The following is a 19,492-nucleotide window of genomic DNA, read 5'->3' on the forward strand; positions in this document are numbered from 1 at the left end:
GCTCTGTAAAGAGCTGTAAAAGTTTGGAGTTCTTTCTGCAGACATTCTTTTGCCCTGAGAGCCCTTGAAACTAAAAATTACCGTAGCCAGCATCCCAGCAGGCTCTCCTCCTCTCCTTAGGTTTCTCTAAGGTTATTCACTATTCATGAAATTCTTTTTGGTGCTTCACCACCACATGCAGACATGACCAGCTCTTAGGAGCCTGGGTTATAGATTTCCTATGAAATATTTTTTAACCTGAATGTGATTCCTTGCCCTTGCTCCCCAGAATGCTTCCTGTCTTCATTTCCCAACATTGCACAAACAATGTAAGCCAAATTGGCCTCCACAAAACATTGAGGAAAGTCAATTTTCTGCCAAGATTTTCATATCCTATATTCTAAAATGAAGTATAAATGATTGTGAGATGATCTATCTGGGGCACCGTTTAACTTCATCAGCACTGATAACAGAGTCGATGGTATCCTTTGCATCCCTTTAAAAAAAATCCACTTTGAACTTAAATATAAAAAAGACCAAATTTAAAAAAGAAATTTCCATGTACACAGTGCAACCCAACAAAGAGGATCCAACGTGAAACCATGAATCTCCATTTCAGTTTACTTTTTTTAAAAAACTATGTAGGAAATACTACATATCATGTTCAAAGCTACCCTGCTTTTCTTTGCTTCCTTGTGAGTTTTCTTGTTCTCTGCTGTGCACTGTTTTTTCTCTCTCCCTACCCACCCCACCATTAGACACAGTTATATACCGTGAGAGTGTGTGTGTGTGTGTGTGTGTGTGTGTGTGTGTGTGTGTGTGTGTATGCTTGTAAAACCTTACTATACATACTTCCATTTATTTATTCTTTCTCTGGAGATGGATAGCATCTTCTTTCATAGGTCCTTTGTAGGTTGATCTGCGTATTTATAATACTCAAAGTAACTTAGTCATTCATAGGTGTTCTTTGAACGCTGTTGCCATTACTGTATACAACATTTTCTTGGTTCTACTTTTTTCACTCTTCCTTATTTCATGCAAATCTTTCCATGTTTTTCTAAAATCAACCAACTCATCTTTTCTTAAAGCACAGTAATATTCCATCACAATTATATACCACAACTTGTTCAGCCATTCCCCGATTGATGGGCACCCTTTCAGTCTCCAGTTCTTTGCCACTACAGATTACTACTATAAATAATTTAGAACATATAGGTTATTTTCCTTTTTTCTCTGATCACCTGAGGAAGTAGACCTAATAGTGTTATTGTCAGGTCAAAGGGTCTTTGCATCCCCTTGGTATTAACCTACACTGGTTTTGCTGTGATGATGATAATGATAACAAACCTGCTGCTCTAAAGTCACATATGTCACACCGATAAAGTTTTGTGGAAGAAAGGACTTTTGTACTAAGATGTAGTAGGAATTTGTGTTATACCCCTATGTTATATCTGAATTCACAGAACTAAGCTCGCACATTTTATCTGAAAGCTTGACTGTGGTTTGGAGAAGACACTGAATTCTCCACACTGTTCTTTAGTCTTGTAAATCCTGGATCCCTTGACATACTACTACTTATATATCGATGTAGTAGAAACACTATTCTAACTGCACCCCCACCCCCACCTCTCATCGCAACCCATTCTCATGCAACTTAAGCTAGCTTTTCCTTAAATGTTTCCAGAATAGTTTTAATACAGTCTAAGGAAAAAATACACAACCCACGCACCCACAAGCTGATTGTCACTAAATGTAATAGTGACTTGGCTTGGGGAACTAATGGCTATTAAAAACATTTCCTGGTCACCTGAGTACAAAACAGCCACAAGGAGCTTGGGATGCTTTCTGGTGTTTGACTGGTGGACCAAAATGGGTAACTGAGGGGCAGGAGAGCCTCTCTCAACTAAATCAACCCCTCAGTGCTTAACTTTGTTGAATACCCTTCTTAGCAATGGCTAAGTAAATCTTTTGTGATCTATTGGATGACTTGAGAGTGCATCACTTTGTTTCTATGGAACAGTCAGGACTGAATCAAGTTCAGTTCAGAACATCTGACAAGTCCCAAGCATGGTTTACTCCCCTGCATTTGACAGACTCCTCCAGTCCTATTCACATGCCATTGAACCAAGCTAGGGGAAATCATACAACTAAGATGCCTGAATTATTACAGACATATGTTATATGAGCTCAAGGAGGATCTTATTATAGCCATTGATTTTTCTGTCCCACTCCCTGCAGAAGCTGTTCCAAACCACTCTCCTCCCTTCAAACTTCCCAAACCTTTACCTCCCCCTAGTCTTTGAATTGAGGACCTTACCTCATACTTCATTGAGAAAACAGAGGTCATTTTCTGTGAGTTTCTCTTCATCTCCAAACTCTTTGACAACCTTTCCTAGTCTCTCCTGCTTTACTCCAATCTCTGATAAGGAGGTTTCCCTTCTCTCTGAAGTACCCTAGATCCTACTCCCTTTAGGCTTCCTAGAAAATTTCCCTGTCAATCTCTCCTTGTCCTTCTTTAATCACCAATCTTTCCCTTGCTACTGGTTCCTTTCCCTTTGGTTTCAAACATAACCAAGTCTCCCTAATCCTTGAAAAATCTTCACTAGACTCTACCATCTTATCATAGACAAGCAGCTAGGTGGTTCAGTTGGGCCTAGAGTCAGGAAGACCTGAGTTCAAATACTACCTTAGACATTTGTCAGCTGTGTGACTGTGGACAAATCACCTAACTTCTATTTACCTCAGTTTCCTCATCTATATAATAGGGATAATAGTAGCACCTATCTCCCAGGTTTGTTGTAAGGAACAAAATCACATAATAATTATAAAGGACATAACACAGTGCCTGGTACATAATAAACGCTATATAAATGTTAGCTATTATTATTAACTATCATCCTATATTTGTCTTGCTCTTCTCAAAGTTTTATAAAGAGGTATTTATGCTTATTATCTCTACATCCTCTCTTTTGCTCATTTTCAGTCCTATGAAATCTGGCTTCTGACCTTATCACTCAGCTGAAACTGCTCTCTCCAAAATTCCTAAGGACCTTTTCATGGCCAAGTGTGATTGTCACATCCTTCTTGACCTCTATAGTGTCTGGCACTACGACCACTTTCTTCCCTTGGATACTTTCTCTTTTCTGAATTTTGTCATAATATTCTCCCGATTCTTTTCCTAACTGATCACTCCTCAGTTTCATTGTTCAATCATCATCCAGATCATGCCCCTTAAATGAAGTTTTACCCCCAGAGGTCTGTCTTGAACTCTCTTCTCTTCTCCCTACATATTCTTTCACTTGGTGATGTCATCAGCCCCTGGGTTTAATGGTTATATTTATGCAGATGACTCCTAGAACTATAGCCCTAGTCTTTCTCCTGGGTTCTAGTTCTACACCATCTACTAACTATAGGACATTTCAAAATGGATGCCCCATAGATGTATCAAATTCAACACTTACAAAACAGAACTCATTATTTATCCCTCAAAACTTACCCTTCTTGGATACCCATCAATTGGGGAATGGTTGAACAAGTTGTGGTATATGAATGTGATGGAATACTATTCTGCTATAAGAAATGATGAGCAGGCTGACTTCACAAAAACCTGGAGAGACTTACATGAACTGATGCTGAGTGAAGTGAGAAGAACATTGTACATAGTAACAGCAACATCGTATGATGATCATCTATGATAGACTTTTCACTTCTCAGCAATACCATGATCAAAAACAATTCCAAAAGACTCATGATGGAAAATGCTATCCACATCCAGGAAAAGAACTGATAGAGTCTGAATGCAGATTGAAGCATATTACTTTCACTTTCTTTTTTTCCCATGTTTTTTTTTTCCTTTTGGTCTTTTCTTATCTCACAGCATGACTAATATGGAAATAAGTTTTACATGATTGCATATATATAACCTATATCAAATCACTTACTGTTTTAGGAAGGGAGAGAGGAAAATTTGAAAGACAATTTTTTTTTCAAATGAACATTTAAAATTGTCTTCATATGTAATTTTTAAAAATAGAATACTTTTTTATTAAAGTGAAATCAGTTTATTCTACTTTTTAAACATATAATTTATTTATTTTTCAGTTCTTAACATTCATTTCCACAAGAATTTGAATTCAAAATTTTCTCCCCATCTCTCCCCACCCCCTACCCAGGATAGCATGTACTCCATCTACTCCTTCCTCCAGTCTGTCCTCCCTTCTCTTACCCAGCCTTCTTCCATCCCCCTTCCCCTCTATTTTCCTGTAGGGCAAAATAGATTAATTAATTTTCAAAAAAAAAGATAACACAAGATCTAGCAGCTTCTGCATTAAGAGATCACAGGGCTTGTAATGTGATATTCCAGAAATCAAAAGAACTAGAATTAAAACTATGAATCACTTACCCAGCAAAAGAAAGTGTAGTATTTCAGGGGCAAAAATGGTCATTCAATGAAATAGAGGACTTTCAAGCATTCTTGATGAAAAAACCAGAGTTGAATAGAAAATTTGATTTTCAAACACAAGAATCAAGAGAAGCATGAAAAAGTAAACAGGAAAGAGAAATCATAAGGGACTTACTAAAGTTGAACTGTTTATATTCCTACATAGAAAGATAATATTGTAATTCTTGAGACTTTTCTCAGTATTTGAGTAGTTGGAGGGATTATATTCATATAGACAGAGGGCACAGGGTGAGTTGAATAGAAAGGGATGGTATCTAAAAAGATAAAATTAAGGGGTGAAAGAGGAATATATTAGGAGCAGAAAGGGAAAAATAGAATGGGGCAAATTATCTCTCATATAAAAGAGGCAAGGAACAGCTTTTTCAATGCAAGGGAAGAGGGGGAAGGTAAGAGGAAAAAAATGAACCTTACTCTCATTACATTTAGCTTAAGGAGGGAATAACATGCACACTCAATTTGCTATGAAAATCTATCTTACACTACAGGAAAGTAGGGGAGAAGAGGATAAGTGGGGTGGGGGATGATGGAAGGGAGGGCAAATGGGAGGAGAGAGTAATTGGAAGTAAACACTTTTGGGGAGGGACAAGGTCAAAAAAAAGGATAGAATAATTGGAGGGCAGGATAGGATAGACTTTCCTAGACTTTCACAATATGACTTTTATAGAAGTCTTTTGCATAACTACACATGTGTAACATATATCGAATTGCTTGCTTTCTCAATGGGGATGGGTGGGGAGGGAGGAAGGAAGAGAAGTTGGAACTCAAAGTTTTAAAAACAAATGTTAAAAATTGTTTTTACATGCAACTAGGAAATAAAATGTACAGGCAATAGGGTATAGAAATCTATCTTGCCCTACAAGAAAACAGAGGGGACTGGGATAAGAGAAAGGAGGAGTGTAATAAAAGGGAAGGCAGATTGGGGGAAGGGGTAATCAGGATGCACGCTGTCTTGGGGTGGGCAGAGGGCAGAGATGGGGAAAAAATTTGGAACTCAAAATCTTGTGGAAATGAATGTTGAAAACTAAAAATAAATACATTGATTTAAAAAAACCCCAAAGTTGCTTCAATCTGTATTCAGACATCATCGGTTCTTTCTCTGGAGATGGATAGCATTTTTCTTCCTAAATTCTTCAGAGTTGTCATGGTTCATTGTATTGTTAAGAACAACTAAGTCATTCATAGCCGATTATCTTACAATATTACTCTAACTTTGTACCAGTACATTTCACTTGGCATCAACCCATGTAACTAACTCTTTCTAGGTTTTTCTGAAAGAATCCTGCTCATCATTTCTTATAGTACAATATTATTCCATCATAATTACATACCACAACTTTTTCAGTTATTGCCAGTTGTTGTGCATCCCCTCAATTTCTAATTCTTTACCTCCAGAAAAAAGATGCTATAAATATTTTTGTACGTATAGGTCCTTTCCCTTTTGTTTTTTTTATCTCTTTTGGGATAAGTGGTATTGCTATATCAAAAGGTATGCATGGTTTTATAGCCCTTTGGCTATAGTTTCAAATTGCTCTACAGAATGGTTTAGTCATTTCACAACTCTGACAACAGTACGTTAATGTCTCATTTTTTCCACATCCCCTCCAACATTTGTCATTTACTTTTTCTATCCTATTATCTAATTTAATAGGTGTGAGGTAGTACTTCAGAATTGTTTTAGCTTGCATGTCTCCAATCAATAGTGAATTAAAATATTTTTTTCATATGGCTATGGATAGCTTTAATTACTTCCTCTGAAAACTGATTTTATCTTTTGATCATTTATCAATTGGGGAATGGCGCTTATTTTTATAAATTTGACAGGGTTCTCTATATCTTAGAGAAATGAGACCTTTATCAGAATAACTTGCTTCAAAATCTTTTTTCACATTTACTATTGCTAAATGTGTTTCCCTCCATTCTATTTCCCCTACCCATTTATTCTATTCTCTTTCTTTTCGTCCTGTCCCTCCTTAAAAAGTGTTTTGCTTTTGATTACTCCTTCCCCCAATTTGTCCTCACTTCTATCAACCACACTTTCTCTTATTCCCTTTCCCCTCCTATTTGCCTATAGGGTAAGGTAGATTTCTATACTCCAATGCCTATGTATCTTATTTCCCAGTTACATGTAAAAACATGTTTTTAATGTTTTTAACATTTGTTTTTAAAACTGTGAATTCCAAATTCTCTCCTGTCCTCCTTTCCTACTCACTTTCATTTAGAAGGCAAGTAATTCAATATAGGTTATACATGTGTAGTAATGCAAAATACTTCCATAAAAGTCATGTTGTGAAAGACTAACTATATTTCCCTCCATCCTATCTCACCCTTCATTTATTCTATTCTCTCCTTTCACCCTTTACCTCCTCAAAAGTGTTTGCTTCTGATTACCCCTTCTCTCAATCTGTGCTCCGTTCTATCATGACCCCTCTCTTGTCCCCTTCCCACCTATTTTCCTGTAGGTTAAGAGAGATTTCCATACCCAATTAAGTGTGCATATTATTCCCTCCTTAAGCTAATTCCAATGAAGGTAAAGTTCATTTACTCTCTCTCACCTCCCTCCTCTTTCCCGCCACTATAAAAATTTTTTCTTGCCTCTTTTATGTGAGATAATTTACCCCATTCTACCTCTCCCTTTCTCCTCTCCCAAAACATTCCTTTCTCTCACCATTTAATTTTCTTTTTTAGATATCTTCCCTTCATACTCAACTCACCCTATGCCCTCTGTGTATGTATATTTTCCCTCCAACTACCCTAATGACGAGAAAGATCTCATGAGTTACAAATATCATCTTTCCATGTAGGAACATAAACAGTTCAACTTTAATAAGTCCCTTATGATTTCTCTTTCCTGTTTACTTTTTCATGCTTCTCTTGATTCTTGTATTTGAAAGTCAAATTTTCTATTTATTTCTAGTCTTTTCTCAATAATACATTAAATTCAACTGTCTCATTGAACATCATTTTTCCCCTCATGGATTACACTCAGTTGTGCTGGGTAGATGATTTTTTCTTTTAGTTCTAGCTCCTTTGACCTCCAGAATATCAGATTCTAAGCCCTCTAATTCTTTAGTGTAGAAGCTGCTAAATCGTGTGCACAATAATTGAATTGTTTCTTTCTGACTGTTTGCAATATGTTCTCCTTGACCTGGGAGCTCTGGAATTTGACTATAATATTCCCATAAGTTTTCATTTTGGGATCTCTTTCAGGAGGTGATCGGTAGATTCTTTCCATTGCCATTTTACCCTCTGGCTCTAGATTATCAGGGTAGTTTTCCATGATAACTTTTTGAGAGATGATTCCTAGGCTCATTTTTTGATCATGGCCTTCAGGTAGTCCAACAATTTTTAAATTATCTCTCCTGTATCTATTTTCCCAGTCACCTGTTTTTCCAACAAGATATTTCACAGTCTTCTATTTTTTTCATTCTTTTGGTTTTGTTTTGTAATTTTTTTATTTCTTATAGAGTCATTAGCTTCCATTTGCTTCATTCTAATTTTTAAGGAATTATTTTCTTCAGTGAGGTTTTAGACCTCCTTTTCCATTAGGCCAATTATGCTTTTTAAGGCATTCCTCTCCTCCTTGTCTTTTTGGACTGCTTTTGTTATTTGGTCTAGTCTATTTTTTAAGGTCTAATTTTTTTTCATTATTTATGGGGGGTCTCCTTTACCAAGCCATTGATTAGTTCATCATGATTTTCTTGCATCATTCTCATTTCCCTTCCTAATTTTTCCTCCACTTCTCTTACTTGATTTTCAAAATCCATTTTCACCTCTTCCATGGCTTGAGACCAATTCAGATTTTTCTTGGAGTTTTTGGATGTAAGAGTTTTAACTTTTCTGTCTCTGTCTGATGTGTGTTTTGATCTTCCTTGTCATGAAAGTAAGTTTCCGTGGTCTGAGTTTTTTTCCATTGTTTGCTCATTTCCCCAGTCTATTCTTCAGCTTTTTAACTCTTAATGCAGGGCTCTGCTTCCAGTGTGGTCTTACTATCTCAACCTTCAGAGAATTTGCAAAGCTGTTTTCAGAGATACTTCAAGGGACCTGTAAGTTTTCATTTCTTCTAAGGTGGAATGAACTAAGGAAAGGTGTTTACTCCTCTCCACACCTGTGCTGTGATAGTCTGTGAGTGACCACAAGCATGCTTTTCTGCCCTAAAACTGTGAAGAGGGTCCCCCCTCCGCTGTGTCTGTAAGATCTACTATACCAGTGTTCCCCCTCCCCCCAAGACTGTCACCCAGAACTGTGACTCAGACCCAAGTATGAGCAAAACAACAGAGTCCTACCTCAATGCTAGCAAAGAGACCCTATAATCTCCTTCTGACCAATTCTTCAATCCCCTTACCATTTGTGGTCTGAGAGTTCTGGAAGCAGCCACTTCTGCTGCCAGTGGTAGCTACTGCTGCTGCTACTGGCTGCCACCACTGCTGACTCAGTCACTCCCAAGGCCTGCTCCTGGTTTTCTAGGGTGAGGCTGTGCTAGAATCAAGGTTGGACTGTGCTCTTTTCTCACCCAGGCCTGACAGACTTTTCCTATTGACCTTCTAAAATATCTTTGGTGTTTGCAGTGTGAAAAGTCTGGAAACCACCACAGCTGCCAGTGATTCAGTTCCCTGAGACCTGCTCCCAGTTTGCTGAGGACCAATCTCTTCTGGCATGGCCTGCACTGGACCACACTTTTCTCTCACTCTGATGCAACAGACCTTTCCTATCGACCTTCCAGGTTGTCTTGGACTAGAAATTTGTTTTACTCTGTCTTTTTGTGGGTTCTGCTGCTCTAGAATTTGTTTAGAGTCATTTTATAGGTATTTAAAGGGGTTTGGAGCTCAGTTAAATCCCTCCCTTTGTTCTGTCATCTCTGTCCCCCCAAATTTCTTCCACCAAATATTTTGATGATGTTTTTAAAGATCCCTTTTCTCCACATCTATATCCCTAATTTTTATATATTTAAGGTTATTGATAAGTTTTACTTTTATATTGCCAACTTTTACAGATTACCCCCATTCTGTGAGTGAGAGGTGTTGATTTCTGTTAATTAAAACCAAAAACCAATAAGGTTCTGATATCTAAAATAGAGACAATTAATAAAAACTATAGAGGATAAAAAGTCATTCCCTGAATAAATTATGGTATATGAATGTAATGGAATACTATTGCACTATAAGAAATGATGAACAGGAAGACTTCAGAGAGGCCTGGAAAGACTTATATGATCTGATGTTGAGTGAAAGAAGCAGAACCAGGAGAACTTTGTACACAGCAGCAACCATAGCATGTGAAGATTTTTTCTGGTAGACTCAGAACTTCATTGCAATACAAGGACTTAAAAAATTCCCAATGGTCTTCTAAGGCAAAATGTCTTCCACATCCAGAGAAAGAACTATGGAATTCAATCGCATAGTGTAGCAGATCATTTTCTTTTATATTACGTTTGGGTTTGTTATATGATTTCTCCCATTCATTTTAATTCTTCTATACAACATGACTATGGTGAAAATGTATTTAATAAGAATGTATGTGTAGAACCTATATAAAATTGTATGCCTTCTCAGGAAGAAGGGGGGAGGTGGGGGAAAGGGAGGGAGAGGGAGGGAAAGAAAAAATCTAGGTTGTATGGTAGTGATTGTGAAACACTGAAAATAAATTTTAAAAAAGTCATTCCCAATAAATAAATGTTCACAGGATGTGAAAAACAGTTTCCAAAGGACCAACTGCAAAATACTAATACCCATATAAAAGAATGGTCCCAATCACCAATAAAAGGAGAAATACAGTCGGAAAACTTCCTAAGGTTCCACCACATGCTTGGCAAGTTGGCAAAGATGACAATAAATAAGAATAATCAATGGGAAATTATGGAAAGACAGTCATTATAATGGTATTATTAGAGAAACCATAACTTGGTTCAACCACTCAGGGGAAAAAATTGAAATTATTAATAATAATAACTAGTATTTACATAGTAACTTAAGGTTTGAGAAGTGCTTTACAAATATTGTGTCATGTTACTGTCACAAAAACCCTGGCAGGTAGGTTAGAAAGGCAGAAACTAAGGAAGAAAGAGGGTAAGTAATTGGTCAAGGGTCACATAGCAAATAAATGTCTGAGGCAAGATTTGAACTCACTCCAATCCAGTGCTCTCCATTGTGCCAAATAGCTGTCTTTTATTATGCAAAAAATTACTAAAATATCCATACTGTTTGAACCAGAGATTCCACTGCTTGGCATATGCTCCAAAGAAATCAATAAGAAACAGAAAAGCCTCATATATACCTAAATATTTATGGTAGCAAAGAAGATGTCCATCAATTGGGAAATGGTTAAACAAACATCAGTATGATGAATATAATATAATATTAGTTCACTGTAAGAAATGATGAATATGATGAACCCAGAGAAACATGAAACTGAATTCTGAGAAATTATAATGATCAAGCCTGACCCCAAATAAGAAATATGAGAAGACATCATCCTCCTCATGACCTACTTTTTTGAAGAAATGGAGACCTACTTGTATGGATCACTGTGTGCACCATCTGACTTTTTCAATATTGGTTAGTTTTGTAAACTATTTTCCTCACTTTTCAATTCCTTATTATAAGATTTTCTGGAAGGGAAATGAGGAAGGAATACATTTAATAATAGATGATGTAAAAATAAAAGATATAAACATTTTTGTTTTTAAAAATCCAGACACAAAATTAACCTTATATATGCAAATGACATTTCAGCTACAGTAATTTTGAAACTTGCTCAAGTTTGGGATAGGGAGGTAGAGAGTTGGAGAAATGTGATTTCTTGGATAAAAAAAAAAAGCACAAACTCTTGGAAGATTCCCTCATTCCTTCCTGACAACTCTTATTTTGATTCCAACTAAATCAGGAAAGCTTAGAAAAGGATGTTGTGCTTCAGTGGTCTTTCTTGAGAGTCATGCCTACATTCAAGATAGACAGGAACATTCTCTGTGAACGATCCACATTTGCTAGTATCATATAATCTCTTGGATAAATTTTAAGACAAATTTGATCATCTATTGCCCTCAAATATGTCATTACTGGGGCTTCTTCTCTCTTCTTTATGCATTCTCACCAGATTACCATAGCTTGCCTCTCTCTCCTATGCCAGAAATTTATAATGGTAAAGGGACATTCAAAAAACATAAATAGCTTAAGGAAAAGGAAAAGAGTCACCACAGATGTTGGAGATCACAAAATTAGTAGTTACTACAATAAGCAATTTGAGAATCTTAGAAAGAACATGAGGGTGCCTACAGATGAGCACGTACACATTTATACAATGACCCATGAAATACTAGGTTAGTTCAAATTTACCTTTGATTTAAAAGACATAGGATAAAAGCATAATTTACTACTTTCAAATACATATTACTAATAATAACAATGCATTTATGTGCTGCCTTAAGGTTTACCAAAGCATTTTCCTTAAAACAACCTTTTAAGATATGCAGTAAAAGTACTATGTCCATTTTACAGATGGGAAAACTAAGGCTCACAAAGTGGTTTTACCCAAGAACCATACAAATTACATTAAATAGTCTCATAGGAGACTCAACAAGTGAGTACAAACTGGGGGCTTTAACACACACCACTATCCATTGGAGAGGTAGTATGGGGTAGAAAATAAGGCACTGCACTTGGAGTTAGAAAAACCTGGTTTCAAAAACTGCCTCAGACACTAGCTGGGTGACCTTGGGACAGACACTTAACTTCTCATGCTTCAGTTTCCTCATCTGCGATATGAGAGTTATCGACTCAATTGCCTCTAAAGCTCCTTCAGTTCTAAATCTCTGATACTATGAGCACCATAATATGGATTAAGATATAAAACATGAAATAAGCATATCTCATGAGTTAGATATCATCTTAGAAAGTAGGGTCCTAAATGAATGAATCAGATGGAAATGTGGGAAATTTTTATAAAGATAACAAGGAAGGAGGATTAGGCTTATAATTGAAAGCAGGGATCCTAGAGGGTCTGCAGCAACATGAAGGTACCAGGTGAAACGTAATACTCTAAAGAAAATCTTCACCTGTTTCTTAATTTGTTTGAAGGCCAGCCATGCATACACACTTACTGAGTCATCTCTTTTAGCTTCATGGAGAGCATTGATGGCACTATTATGAGCCACAGGAGACTTGCACACCAGTTTCTTAATCCACTTAATAGCAGAGTTTATGAAATCCTCACTGGCAAAGACAGATTCATATTGCCACTTGGTAATAATCTGAGCAGCTCTGGGGGGAAAAAACATCACATTGGAGGGTGGTTTAGCAGTCATTCAATCAGCTACGTGGATCACCCCTTTGGACTAGCAGGATACTAAGAAATGCAGCTCAAAGTGCTTTCACTGTATCCTCTTTTTGAGGAAGGAAGGAAGGAAGGAAGGAAGGAAGGAAGGAAGGAAGGAAGGAAGGAAGGAAGGAAGGAAGGAAGGAAGGAAGGAAGGGAGGAAGGGAGGAAGGAAGGAAGGAAGGAAGGAAGGAAGGAAGGAAGGAAGGAAGGAAGGGAGGGAGGAAGGGAGGAAGGGAGGAAAGGAGGAAGGGAGGAAGGAAGGAAGGAAGGAAGGGAGGAAGGGAGGAAGGAAGGAAGGAAGGAAGGAAGGAAGGAAGGGAGGAAGGGAGGAAGGAAGGAAGGAAGGAAGGAAGGAAGGAAGGGAGGAAGGGAGGAAGGGAGGAAGGAAGGAAGGAAGTTTTTATTGGGCAATATTCTTACATCATATACATATATCACAAATTGTTTAGCCATTTCCCCAGTTAGTGGGATTCCAGCTCTTTGCTATCATGCAAAGTACTGCTTTACATATTTTCGTATATTTAGGTGATTTCCTTCTGTCTTTGCCTTCTTCGGACAATGTGCACAGTAGATGTACAGTTTAGTGACTGGCTATAGAATCAAATTGTTTTCCAGAATGGTTGGACTAACACACAACTCCACTAAAGACATATTCACTCACACTAATTTTTCAAAAGCTTTGTCAATTAACAAGGGAAAAGAGATACATAAGTTGCTGGACGTATTAGAAAAGTTCAGGGAAGAGAATTTGTGGTTTTTGGGTTATTTTAGGATGGAGGAAACTTGAATATGCATGTATGTGGATAGAAAGGAGTCAGTGAAGAGAAAAAAGTAGAGATGGGTGAGAAAAGGAAAGGAGATAAGTTCCCCTCAAACTCTGAGGTTCTGTGATGCTAATTAAGTCCTTCGATACGCTAATGGTTCATCATTGTGGGTAACTCTCTTCCAGTGGTACTGATCACAACCCATCCAAACCTTCATGCGACTCTTGTCCCTGTCTCACCATCAGTCTTTCATATAACTCAAAATGTTGAGGACTTTCCTCTACATCTTTTGGTATGGTGTGGATACCAATAGAGTATGACACTTCTACACTTATCATCTTTTTACTCTTCTTATGTGATCAGCCCACATCCTTTTTTTTTCATATTTCTACCTTATACTTTCTACCTTCATACTAATTCTCAGGTCTAGTTTTCCATCTGTTTTCTATCTGTTGGCAGACTACTCACTCATCATGCATCTCTCCATTGTCTTTTAATTGACCCATATCTTCAATGCAGTTTAATTTGACAAGAATTTATTATTGTTATTTACTATTATTACTATTTATTTATTAGATAGCCACTAAAATGCATGTGTGAATTTTATCTTTCTGCAGATCATTTGTTAGTGAAAATGGTATCAACTTACCGTATGAGGTTAAATCTGGTCAGATGAGCCACCTGTTCCTCAATGACCATTATGAGAGCATCTTGGCAAAGGCTGAACTCCTCCTCATCCAGAGAACCAAAATCTAGTATGATGGAGATACATTTGTCCAAGATTACACCAAAAATCTGCCTGCTTCCACTGGTCAACCAATTCATCCTCTGTTTGAGACATTCCACAGCATCACGTAAGTGCTTCACAAATGGATAGATCAACTCAGTTTTTGCCGTTAGCTTTACACAAACAAAAGCACAAAGACATACCACCATCAAGATAAATTCTGGAATCTTGGGGCTAGTAGACAGGGGTTATCATCTCAATGTCCCTATCGGTGGAAGAGCTTCACCCAAGTCAAGCAATAAATAAGAATAATTCACTTTTATGTATCCTTTAAGGATTATAAAAGTTCATGATAGAGGAAAATCTCATACATATTGCCATGCCCATCTTACAGATATGGGAACTGAGGCTGAGAAAAATGAAATACCTGCCAAATGATAAACAGTTGTGAGTGCTGGGATTTGGACAAATAATGCTCTAAACATCTCATGTAATCCCAAAACATTTCCATTTTTCATAGTAAATATTTTAAAGTCAACAAAGTATTAGAGTCTATAGGAGAGAATTAAATCTGGTCAAGTCCACTTGCCTAGTCTATTAGGTCAGAATAATTTATCAAAAGAGATTCCAGTCAAGGCTAATAATAATCCATTCCTTCCCAATTTTCAATTTAAAATTTCTTAGAAAGGTCTTCTGAGGCCATAATTCAGTCTAAAAGGAGAAAGCTACTTTGTCATATTCAATAATTTTGTATACCTTTTAAAAACGCTTTTATAAAGTTTGTTTATATACATCGCTTAAAATTTATCATTAGATAAGAACACTTGGCCACTCTCAATATATTCAATTAAAAAGAGGAGACCCTAGTAAAGCAGATTGTGTGATTCTCAAACAAAATGCTCCTAAATATATCATATAACCAAATGTTGCTGAGGAATGTTCTGAAATTCACAAATATTTCTTCCCACTTTATTAGCCATGGTGTCATAGCTACTCAGCACTCATGGCCAGAAACACCTAAGTCTTTCTCTCTGATGTTCCATGTTTCTAGCCAAAGTTTCAGCATCATAAAGTTTCTTGATATTTTTTTACTGTTACAACATCATGTATTCTTCACAGTAGAAGCTCATTATTGCCTCTAGGCAATATATAACCTCTATATTTGGAATTCTCAAGGATTGCAACTGCAAACAGTAAGAAATTGTTTCTTTTCCTTTCCCCTGAAAAGGAGAAGTGACCCTTTGCTTCTCAGTTAAAACCCTCCACAATCTGATTCCAATGCACCCTTCTGGATTGATCTCACATTTCTATGGTTCATTCACTCCTACATTCCAGCTAAATTGACCTGTTTGCCATTCCTGGTATATAACTTTCTATTTCCCACCTCCATTACTTTGCCCAAGCTGTACCTCGCATATTCTCCCTCCTTTCCTTCACCTCTTGAAATCCCTGACCATTCCCAAGATTCAGCTTAGTTCCACCCTTTACCGGAGGCCTTTTCTGATCGTCTCCACCCCACAATTATTAGGATTGTCTGTATCATCCCCCAATGATTTTGCATTTACTAATTTGTGTCCATGTTTTATCGTCTCATGAAATGTAATGTTTTTGTTGGTAAAGGATATTTTGCTTTTCCCTTTCCTAGCCTAAGCTTAACAAATGACTGTTGAATAAAATTTAATTCAGTTGAATCATAGCATTTAGAGCTAAAAGTGACCTTAGAGATATTTAATCCACCATTTCATTTTATAGTTGGGGAAACTGAGACCCAGCAAGGTGAAACAACTTGTCCAGGGTCCCACATGGATAACCAGAATTCAAACTTAGGTCTTCCATCTGCAAATCCAGGACTCTTTGCACCATAGCACCTTGGTGGTAGATGTTTATATATGTGAACATGAAGACCACTATTATGTACAGAGCTTAGATCAGATACAACTGTGCAGTCATCTTAGGAAACTGAATTATGCAGGTGTCAAGCACCTATTTTTAACTATATTTTTATGCCCCCAATAACTATTTTTTTTTGGTAGAGACAAAGTGAAGCAGTGAAAAATGCTATCACAAACTAAAAGATTTGGAAGGGTCCTCAAAGTTCATCTAATCCAATCCCTTCATTTTACAAATAGGGAAACTGAGGCCCTGAGGACTATATAACTTTCAAAGTTACACAGATGGTAAGTGGCAGAACCAGAATTCGAACCTAGGTCCTCTGATTCTCTGCCTGGAACTCTCTCTCCACTGTACCACAAGAGTTAAAGGATCTGGGTTCAAAGTCTGACTGTAATATTTGTTACCTTAGTGACCTAGGGCAAGTTAATTAATCCTCAGTTTCCTCATCTATAATATGAGAGAATTAGGCTTTTGGTTCTAGATTCTGTGATTCTGGTTGGGAGTGGAAGGTGGGGATTCTGTGCTATGTACTCAAGGAAGAAAAAAGAAATCTGTTACTTCTGTTTAAATTATATGAGATTTAAATCTAACGGTACCCTCAGCTGTCCTAAATTACTCTAGTTAAATGATATAATATAATCTGGTTTATAATAGGTTTATGATATACCATTGTCCCTTTCTTGCCTGGAAGCCTCACTCTTCACTAACAGGATTTGTCTGTCCTGCCTTTAAATTAACTCCTATATTCGTGTTTTACAGTCTTTTTCAAGGTACAAGTTAATATTGATGCTCAAGGATTTCAGCAAAGGCAAATGCATCTTTATGTGGTGCAGTAGATAAAATACTGGGCCTGGAGTCAGGAAGTCCTAAGTTTAAATCTGACCTCAGATACTTACTAGCTATGTGACCCTGGGCAAGTCACTTAACCCTGTCTGCCTTAGTTTCCTCTTCTATAAAATGAGCTGGAGAAGGAAACTTAAAACAACTTTAGTAGCTTTGCCAAGAAAATGCCAGATGAGATCACAAGGAGTCAGGCAGGACTGAACACAACTTCCCCAAAGATGCACTTCCTACTCAAGATGCTTAGTCTCCCTTGCTGTGGGAATACTGGTGAAGTTACCTGCTGAATTAGAAGAAGCATAGTGTATAAAAAGCACAGGACTTAAAAATCAGCAGAGTACCAAGTCGGAATTATGCCTCAGACACATGCTAGCTGTGTGACCCTGGGCAAGTCATATAACCCAGTTTGCCTCAGTTTCAGCATCTTAAAATGAGGTGGAGAAGGAAATGGCAAACTACTCCAGTATCTCTGCCAAGAAAACCCCAAAGGGATCTGGAGAGTCAGGCACAACCCAAACAACTAAACAGCAACAATCTTTATGTGAGGAAAGAAATACATTATTAATCATTGTATCAAACATTGAATTACGAAAGTATTCAAAGAAAATCTTTGAAAAAGCCTCCGTTTGGCTTTTGTGCTTGTTCATCTAGACCCTATCTCAACATTCCATTCTCTAGACCTTATCATCACTTAATGAAAAATGATACAATTTGATAAACTCATTTACCCTGTAAACTGTGCCATCTTCAGCTTTACAGATTTGACGAAATAGACCATTTGCATATCGGGAAGCCACAGTTCTCCCTAATGAATATACATAATCTGCATTTTTAAGAAAAACACAAATTGGGATAAATTATTATTTTTTCTCCTTATTTTGTTTTTTTCCCTCTATCACAGTTTAGACAACAACCCCAATGATATCAATCAATGATGCCTTATATTCTGTCCTAAATAATAATGTGTTTCAAGGATACATACAAAAGTAACCATTTTTGATATCTGTAATTTTTCTGGGTATGTGAGTGATAAGTATAGCCAATTTCTTGCTTTTATTAGTCTATTCTGACTTTGAATCTGCTGGCTATTTATTCTTCTCTCTGGAGGAAATTTATCTGTTTCTCAGTCACCTAAGTCACTTAACTGAAATCTTATCCAGCACCTCCGAAAGAGGGTACCCTTTCCCCAATTAGTAAAGTCAGAATTAGGTGCTTGTAAGCAGGAGCAGCAGATTTCACTATTATATTCCTATGAGAAACTGTTAAGGGAGTGTGCTATGATAAGCCTAGGCATCTTCAACCGTTATTGCAGTTTTCATTACCTGTTCCTTTAACTTTCTCATAAAGTTTCTAAGCAAAAACCAGGGTCTATCTCCACTGGGCCACATAGAGTCCGTAGGATACTGCTTATCTCATCCCTCTAGGAAACTAAAGCTGACAGATTAGTTGCATCGTTACCTCCTTGAATATGGTAATCCCTAAAATCTTGTTGTACAAAAGGATTCAGAATAATACCTATGAATTTCAAACAATTCATATTATCTATCCATACTCCTCCAGCCCTTTTATCACTGATTCTTACCATCCAAGATACTAATAATTCTCCCATTTTGGGAGTGAATTGACTTAAAACATCAGTGACCTGCTACTGAGTAAAATCCCCAGTTACTTCCTTAAACGCTATGTGGCCCTCCCTGGTTCTGCTTCCTTCATAGTATTGGATATGTGCACACATTCCTAGAAGCCTCTTCATCTAAATTTTTTTCATTTTCCTTCCACACATCTTCCTCCCAGATGTCTGGGCCTCAATCAGGCCCTGCAGAGACAAGGGTTGCATAAACATTCATTTTGTTCCTTTTTTTTCTGAGCTAAATTTACAGCAGCCTTTTCTGTTACCATCTGGTACTTTTTAGCTTGCTCTTTTAAAGGAAACTTCTGATACTGTAGCATGGAACACTTCTTGTGCAAATCAGCTAATCCCTTTTACAGCTGAACCTTTTCCTTCAACAATTTGTCTCTACTTTTACATGTGTTGTGATAGCTTGTTAACAATGCCCACCCTCTTCTACATATCCCTGCTATTTCTTTCCCCAGTTCTATTGGTATTCCTTGCAAACATCTTTCTAAATCTCTGGGTTCTCCCTTCTGTAGCTTCGGTTTCCAGTTTTCATGAAGTCCTATGCTTTTAGCCCATTCTCTCATCAGGGAGGAATAAGGCAAATCCTCTCATCCTGGGATACTCATTTCCTTCTCTAGAGCTTTCCTGTCTCCAAGTAAAGGTTTTATATTTCATGATCCCATCCTTGTCACCATTTGTAGTGCCAATATGATACCTACAGTAGCCACTATGGATATGCATATGTATTTCCAGGGTTAATTTGCAAAATATGAACTCTCTCCCTCAAAGATGAAATCAAAATGGGTATTCAGATACCAGAAAGCCTAATCCTTCATAGTAACAAAGAACATTATCAGTGCAGGGAGCACAGCCATCCCCAAGTTTTGCTCCATTAGACC

At 37.2% G+C, this 19,492-nt stretch overlaps 1 protein-coding gene across 1 annotated transcript in view; it reads right to left on the reverse strand.

The window, feature by feature from the left end:
- The window catches only part of VWA3B (von Willebrand factor A domain containing 3B), a 214,758-nt gene that overhangs the window by 183,424 nt on the left and 11,842 nt on the right, over positions 1–19,492 (reverse strand). The window contains exons 4-6 of the mRNA XM_072614594.1: positions 17,704–17,798; positions 14,165–14,415; positions 12,534–12,693 (exon numbers count right to left, since the gene is read on the reverse strand). Of these exons, the coding sequence (XP_072470695.1) occupies positions 12,534–12,693; positions 14,165–14,415; positions 17,704–17,798 (506 nt within the window). The remainder of the gene's footprint in view (positions 1–12,533; positions 12,694–14,164; positions 14,416–17,703; positions 17,799–19,492) is intronic.

The sequence above is a fragment of the Notamacropus eugenii genome, chromosome 5 (assembly GCF_028372415.1).
Source record: "Notamacropus eugenii isolate mMacEug1 chromosome 5, mMacEug1.pri_v2, whole genome shotgun sequence".
Taxonomy (NCBI): domain Eukaryota; kingdom Metazoa; phylum Chordata; class Mammalia; order Diprotodontia; family Macropodidae; genus Notamacropus; species Notamacropus eugenii.